Genomic DNA, 8347 nt, shown 5'->3' on the forward strand with positions numbered 1-8347 from the left:
CAGGGTTAAGCATCACTGGTATAGAGGTAGTCATGAGGGTGAAGTGTTTAGCCAATATTTTTTCAGAAAACCACACTCCAAAGGTCACTTACTCAGAGCTGGGGCTGGTGTGCTGGTGAATGTTTAAAAAATTGGCTGGGGTGGGAGTGCAGGGTACCCTGTTACCAATTTCCATAGTCCAAATGCTTCCACCTTGTCTGATTTTAAATTACCAACTTGAAGTCAATGAACCTGGGAGTTAAGAGATGCGCAGTCTCTCACAATCAGCTCAGTATCCACACTGCTACCCACATGTCAATCCACCCCATATAATGAATGCATTGGTGAAATTCTCAGCTTATTAATTAGCATAACAGGTATTAGAAGTCAGCTGTCCGCAGGTATTAGAAGTGAGCTGTCCTTAGGTGAAATTAATAGTATTCAAGATATGTAGACTGGCTAAAATAGTTAAGACACTGCCCATTGAATCTCGGGTAGCAGATAGTTCTCACTTACAGACAATGCACTGGGCTAAATCCTTGAGGGGGCCTTTGTCCGGAGATGTTTTGATAAACCATCAGTCCAACTGAATCCTGCCTCTAGATTGTTGTATTTTCCTTGAGCGTATCCTTTCTGCAAGGTGGTAGAGTTCCTAAAAGGACAGAGAGCTGGGCCTTCATTGATTTTACAGATGAGGTTGTATGAACCGGTTTTGTGGCTGCTTGTTAATTAAAGTTTGTTTTATAGATATTTGTACGGGCAAGCAGAATTTGTTCTGAGATCTGTTTTCATGATAAATTGCAGGGAGATCTAGGGGAACATTACTAACCCTTGCCTTTAGTGGCTACTACAGTTTATGAAAAGGAACCTAAGGTTCATGCATGACCAACTTGGCTTGGGTAAGTTTGCATCTGTGCTGCTGTGCCTCTGTTTACCCATCTGTGAAACAATGAAGTTGGACTGCTCCTCTTCCAGCTCTCACAGTCTTAGCAGTAATTCTCAGTCAGTAGATCAGTCAGCAAATGTATACCGGTCCCTCAGCCACCGCTCCAGGCCCCACCTGCGGCTGCCGGGCTGCCCGCCCCGCCACCCGCGCCCTCTCTGGAACTGACACTGGAGCGCCCAAGTCCTGCCCAGGCTCTGGGGGTGCAGCTGCCAACAAGATAGACAAGAGCTTCTACTCTATACTCTTGGGGAGTGGGGGATGGTGGGGACATGAAGACATGAAAACAAACACATGGAAAGGGCAATTCCAGATACGGGTACATGCTGAAGATCTGAGAGCTGAGATTCCAAGTGGGAGAAACAGCAAGTGCAAAGGCCGTGAGACAGGAAAGGCCTTGGAGAGATCTGCGGGCACACAGAAGGGGCTATGAGGAGAGCAGGAGGAGGAGAGATTGGAGACATAGGAAAAAGCCTTGCAGCTTTTGTAAATGGCTTACACTTAGTTCCAGTTTCAGTGTGGGCCGCTGGTAGGTTTTAAGCAGGGAAGTGATACAGAATCTGGTTTGTGCTTTAGAAAGCTGCTGTAGGGAGGGTGGACAGGAAGGGGTGATGCTGCTGGGGCAGGAAGACTGGTCAGGAGGACAGTGCAGCAGTCCCAGTGCTGGAAGGTTTTGGCTTGGACGAGGGTTAGCGCTGGGAACAGTGACAGGTGGTTGAACTGGGGATATATATTAGAGGTAAAGCCAACAGGGCCTATTGATGGATTGGGTGTGGAGTGTGAGAAAAAGAGAAATCAAGGATGATCCCAAGGTTTTTTTTCCGCCTTGAGCAACTAGGTAGAAGTAGCTATCATTTACAAAGAAGAGTCAGGGGAGGGGAGGTGGGGTCCAAATCAGTTAGTTTGTTTGCTCATTTCATTTTCTGAGATGTCTTTTTGAAATCCAGGCAGAGTTGTTTAGGGAGCTCAGGGGTGAGGTTTGGGTTGGTGAGTAATAAATTTGAGAGTCATCAGATCAATTTAAACTTTGGCCCTATGTGAGATCTTCCAGGGAGAAAGTATAGCAAGGCAAGAGAAGAGAGAGAGACCAGGCCCTCCAACATTGAGAGGAAGAGGATCAGGCAAAGAAAACAGAGAAGGTGCAGCCAGTGAGGTCCGAGGAGAACAAGGCCTGAGGTGATGGGGTGTTTGGAGAAGTTGAAAGAGATGTGGAATGGGATTTAGTGTCATGGGAACTCCCCTTCATACACCAAGGTTTCTACTATGTCCTGAGAGGTCAAGTGGCGTCAGAACAGAGAGTTAACCACCGGCTTCACAAGATGCGGTCATTGGAAACCTTGATAGGAGCTCTTTCAGTGGAGCATCGGGGGCAGAAGCCTGATTAGAATGGATTGAGGAGAGGAAGGAGAAGAAATGGAGGAGGTGAGTATGGATAACACAGGGAAATACGCACCACCAGGAAAGTATGAAACCGTTCACATGGGAGTTCATATGTGGATTTCTTCCCAATCCATCAAATATGCAAGACTTAGTAGCCTGTATGTGACAGACTTTAAATGACCATGAATTCTTTGCAGCTTCTTCTATCAAGAGGTAGAATCTATTTCCCGGTATGAAACCATTCACATGGGAGTTCATATGTGGATTTCTTCCCAATCCATCAAATATGCAAGAATTAGTAACCTCTATGTGAGAGACTTTAAATGACCATGAATTCTTTGCAGCTTCTTCTATCAAGAGGTAGAATCTATTTCCCCGTCTCTCAAATCTACACTGTTTTTCTGACTTGCTTTCACCAATAGAATGTGAGGTTGTTTGAGTTCTAAGCCTAGGAATCGAGACGCCTTGCAGCTGCTGCTTTGGCCCCTGTGGAAGGCTGCTGTCATGAGGACACATCTGAGCTAATCTGCTGGAGAGGCCACATGAAGTAGAACCAAGGTTCCTCGCTGATGGCCACCAACTGCCAGACATGTGAGTGACCATCTTAGCCCATCCAGTCTGTCAGCCCAACAGCTAACTACATCCACGTGAGCAAATCCCTGCAAGACCAGCAGAACCACCCAGCTGAGCCCAGCCCAAATTTGCCAACCCATAGAATCATGAACTAATATATAATTGTTGTTTTAAGGCACTAAAGTCTGCAGTGATTTGTTTTACAGCAAGAGCTAACTGATACATTCTTAGATCTTAAAAAAAAACATGAATTAAAAAATTCAAATACCTATCCTCTTCCTCCAATTCTTCCCCTAAAATACTGCACTTTTGAGTTGATATATATATGTATATATTATTATTTGGAGGGGGGTGGGGTGCAGCTGGCCAGCACAGGGATCTGAACCCTTGATCTTGGTGTTGTCAGCACCACACTCTACCAACTGAGCTAACCGGCCAGCCTATATATTTGTTCTTGAGAGGGGACTCCAATTGTTCTCCAAGCTTTCCTTGACACATTTCAGTGCCTTCCCCTGGCTCAGATTTTAGGCCACTTCTCCTCTTCCCCTTCCCATTTCAACTCTCAAGGACCTACATTCATTCTCTACCAGTTATTTATTTACAATCCGGATCAAAGGCTTTCACATAATTACTTCTTAATTCTCGCAACCCATGGAATTTGTTGTAATTAAACCCACTTTGCAGATAAGGAAACTGAAGTTCAGACAAGTAAACTGATTTTTCTCCATTAGGAAGTTAAATTGCTGTCTGACCCAGCCAGCAATGTGCTTTTTACTCTAATGCAGTTGTTGTCCCCGCTGCATTAGAATGAAATGATTTAACTACATGGCTTAAAAAGCAAACTGGGACAATATACTCAGCTCTAATATTGAGAGTTTAATACTGGTTAGAGTTGAAACTTTACGTAGAGTTATTGTAGGTTACTGCAAAATAGTAGTTCACTGAGATTTTAAGTGTTTTGTAAAAAAGGATCTATCAAATAAGTCTGGGAAATGCTGCAGGACTTCTTCGTAGCCTTTAACATGAGAACGAATATTGTATATCAAGAAGAAAGAAGGGCATGCAGCCTCTCAACCGCATTTAATGACACAACCATGTTTTCCCCAGACACCAGCTATTAACATCTCAGGAAACTAGTGAACAGCTGCCCATAAAAAAAAAGAGAGAGAGAGAAACTAGGATCCCTCAGAATGCACTTTGGGAAATGCTGCCCCAGGGGACTGGTTTCTAACTCTTCTGGAGTTGAAAGTGACCTCCTCAAATTTATATGCTCTGTATTAAGAGGAAAACTAAAGACAACAGCAATTATTCATATTTTGTGCTTGACTTTCTAAAATTACACAACTTCCTCTGCTATGATTGTCAATCAGACCCATCTGTTGTCACACCTCGAAGGCCCTTCATGGTGTGAGGGACACACATTGGTGACTTTGGGGCCCAAGGAGATTCAGAACAAAAGCCTCCAAGGAAATGCAAAATGCTCATGGCTCAGAGGGTCCAAGTCACTTCAAGGTTTCCATTTGGAAATCCCCTGAAGAGCTACCTCTAAAAGCTCCTTCTGGTCTTTTCTCCCTGCCCTCTATCACTGCCTGGGTGGTCCACCCCCAGAGAAGGCTGACTGCCCCAGACCCGGCGCCATGTGTCCCAGGGCCTCCTTCCTACACTGGCTGCTGAACACCCCTCCTTGCAGCCCCTACCCCAGGACAGTTTCTGGGCCCTCAGAGCCCCACGGGACTCCTTTCTTCCTTCTGGGCAGACAGGGCCAAACCTTCTGTTCTAGAGGCCCACTGCACCTGCCCCTCCCTGTCCCTCCTTAATACATGATCCTGAATCAGTTGCACAAATGCTCGCTTCCCATAGAGATCAGCCCAGGCCCTCCTTCCTACTGACCCCTGCTGTCCCTGCTGCAAGGCTGCTCCTGACCAGCTGAGGAGAGTGGATGGCCTCAGGAGCCATCATTGTTGGGAGGTGGGGGAGGAGCGTGTCTATAACCTAACTGACCGACCATGGGGGATCATTCCTGAAAGATATCACGGTCACGCCATGCAGCCCTGTGCAGCCATTGAAAGTGATGTAGGAAGACAGTGAGTGTCGTGGGACCTTCTCTTCACACACTGAGGCTCTGTTAGTGTGTTTGGGGATAGGAGTAGGATAGGACATAGGTCAGGTTCTTCTAGACCTGAGACTTCAGCAAGGCCTTCTGGGCTTCCATACACAGTGGTGGGTGGGGGGAGCAGAGATGTGGTACCAGCAGGTGGGTGGATCCTATGGAGGAACTACCCTCCTCCTCTAAAGGGGATGTCTGAGGAGTCCTGGGGTGAGTAGCCCAGGCCAGAGCCCAGAGAATTAAACTGGAGGGTCCTACAGGAAATGGTCACTCCAGGGTGGGGTCCTAGGCCTGAGAATGGGGTCAGGAGCTGGCAGAGCCTACTAGGGTACTGTCTACAGTGCCCTATGAGCCTTTTGGGGGAGGGACAGGCTCTGAACGCACACTGCCCCTTGGTGATAGATGGGTGGTGGAGTTGAGGGCAGCCTAGGGGGTCATTCACTATTAGGGTGCTGGGCCATTTCATGATATGGTGGGGGTGGGGTGCAGAGCAGGATACCCAACAGTACACTATGGGTAGCTAACAGATCTGCAACATAACCTGCGCCACTTTAGACAAGCCCAAGTACAAAATGGCACTGCCCACCTCCTCCCTTCTCCTCCCACCTTCCCTTTACAAGAAGCCTCCTGACTTAAACAGAAACCCCTTTTGCTTCTACAAGGAGGCATTTCTCCACCCCAATCCACATTATCATAATGACCCTCCTTGATGGTATCAGCCAGCCCTTGGCACACTATATAAGCACTACCACCCCCACACCTGGTGCTGTCCCCCATTTTCAGGGCAGCCCTGGGCTGCCTGCTACTTTGAGCACAGCCTGACAGATTCTTTTCCTTTAATAAAGCTTGAACAGTACCCAGCATCTTGGCTCACTTTCTTTCAGTAGCTTTTCCCCAAAACTTACTGCCCCTCCATGTGCAGGGTGTGAGGTCACACCTCTATGTAAAGAGGGGCTATTTGAGAAGAAGGTGGGAGGGGGTTCTTCTACGATGGAAAACCAGTGGATGTCTGGTTCTTTCCTATATGTCTCAGTTTCCCACCTGGGCCCCAAGTGTGTCCGCACATCCTTTGGGACTTTTTCATTCCTCAGCAAGTCTTTTTCAGTCAGGTGACAGAGTCTTGAAGCTACATATTCCTGAAGATGGTATGAGGATTGGCTCATCCAGCCACATCACCCGAAGCTCTCCCAGACGCCTTGACTCACTGTGAACATGAGCTTCAGCTCCAGACACATGATGCCAGCCAGGCCCTCACCTCAGCTTGGCTCCCAGGGCAACCTAGGAGAGAATCCCCCGTGGTCCTACCCAGAACACTGAAGGTGCAGGGCTCTCTTCCTTTACTTGTCAACCTCTGGATTCTTTAGGGGGGAAAATGGATGTTCCAGCAAGATCTGTTTCCTCTCTCTGGTCCCTTCTTTCTAGGGTGATCAGTCATCCTGGTTTGCCTAGAAATAAGGGGGGTTCCAGGGACCTGGGACTTTCGATTTCAAAACAGGGATGGTACCTAGCAAACCCTAACAATGTGCCTGGGACTGAGGGGTTTCCTGGGATTCAGGACTTTCAGTGCTAATATTGGGAAAGTCCTGGGTAAAACCAGGACAAATTGGTCACCGACTTCTTTCGTCCTTCCACCCTCTCACAGAAGTTAGAGGGGAGGAGCCAGTGGGCCTCAGACCTGTGCCCCCCGAGGAAAAGCAAGAGAAACAGGAAGGGAAGACTGGGGATAGGACCAGTATCTTCAGTTACCTGAAGGCTGTCATGGGGGAAGGAGGGGACTCACTCTGAGGGATCCCTTGGGGTAGAAGCAAGACCAACGGGACAGGTTTAGGGAGATTCGAGCTCCCTGAAGCAGCACAGGGCTGTGAAACCATTTGGTTCAGAGTCAGAATATCGGAGGACAGTACAGGGGGTGTCACATAACAGCCCTGGCATATGCAAGCTGACTCTGGGAACATTAGTTACCCTCTCAGGACACCAGTATCATCTGTGAAATGGGACCCTTTGAGGACTAAATAAAGTAGTCAAATCTGCCAACAGCTGACACTCCTCTGTTCAGTCCCAATGTTGGATGTACCAAGAACCATTGTACCCGGAGTGGGGCAAGACCTCGGAGACCACCAGAACCACTTCCCTTCCTCATAGCCCAGGCGCTGGCCCTGTGCTTGGCACCCTCCCTCCTAAGGTATCTGTCCTCCGGCTGGCTTTCTCCTCCAAAACTTTTTGGAGCCACTGAGATCAGTGCTGTGAGGCATAGTGGATAAGTGTTTGAATGCCCAATTACAAATGAGAAAACAAAGAGGTTAGGCTATTTTCCCACGCCTCTCCCCTGAGGCTCCCTCCCCCAGCAGCACCCAGCCTTTCCCCAAGCAGCTGCTCAGTCCTTTCAAGTGACAGGTGGGGCTGCTTAGCCATGATGCCCAGGCACCCGCTTACAGGGAATTAGCAGTAAACCAAGACTGACAATAATGAATGATTCAAGGAGTCCAGAGCTGGGAGAATCTTAACATCATGGATGGATAGAGAACTCCAGCTAAAAGAGCTGCAGCATCTTGCTCACGGTTGTATATTTATACTTAGCATCCTTTTCTATGTATGTGCTGTATTGCACAATAGAACGTTTTTTAAAAAGAAAAATATTCTCTCATTTTTATTTTTATTTCCCTGATGATTATTGACATTGAATGTGTATTAACATGTTGATTAGCCATTTGCAGTTCTGTAGATTTCCTGTTTTTATCCTTTGCACATTTTCCATTTACATCATAGATTCTCGTAAGTGACTAAGGCCAAGGGCTGACAGGCTGAGAAGATACCATTTGCACCTCTCATCCCCACAGGAGAGGAGCCTTCTAGCAGAGGAGAGTCCAGGCTGGTCTTACAGACCTTTGACAGAGGAAAAGTCTTAAAGCCAGCTGCTAGCAGAGGGTGGCTTTTTGGGGTTCAGCCAGGCATACTGGGGAAGTAGCCTGGGACACTGGCTGATGGGATGTTGGGTCAGGCCTGGTGACTCACATGGGGAGTGGTCGGGTGCCTGAGCATCATGGCTAAGCAGCCACACCTGTCACTTAAGAGGGCCAGGCAGCTGCTTGGCGAAAGGCTGGGTGCTGCTGGGGGAGGAAGCCTCAGGGGAGCCAGCTGGGGTCCCAGGGCAATCTGAGGGTACCACAGATGGGGGACAAAGAACACAGAAGTGGAAAGGCTGGGTGCTGCTGGGGGAGGAAGCCTCAGGGGAGCCAGCTGGGGTCCCAGGGCAATGTGAGGGTACCACAGATGGGGGACAAAGAACACAGAAGTAGGGTCTGGGCTTGATCCTGCAGCTATAAATGAAGGTGGGCAGAATACGGGGAGGAAGGATTTTACACTCA

General features: G+C 48.1%; 1 protein-coding gene across 1 annotated transcript in view; it reads right to left on the bottom strand.

Annotated features, from left to right (window-relative positions):
• TSPAN15 (tetraspanin 15) overlaps positions 1–6217 on the bottom strand; it is a 69611-nt gene extending 63394 nt beyond the window's left edge. Inside the window, exon 1 of the mRNA XM_008592885.1 lies at positions 6188–6217. Within this exon, the coding sequence (XP_008591107.1) occupies positions 6188–6217 (30 nt within the window). The remainder of the gene's footprint in view (positions 1–6187) is intronic.
• Positions 6218–8347: the final 2130 nt, after the last annotated feature.

Source organism: Galeopterus variegatus, unplaced genomic scaffold (assembly GCF_000696425.1).
Source record: "Galeopterus variegatus unplaced genomic scaffold, G_variegatus-3.0.2 Scaffold8433, whole genome shotgun sequence".
Lineage (NCBI taxonomy): Eukaryota > Metazoa > Chordata > Mammalia > Dermoptera > Cynocephalidae > Galeopterus > Galeopterus variegatus.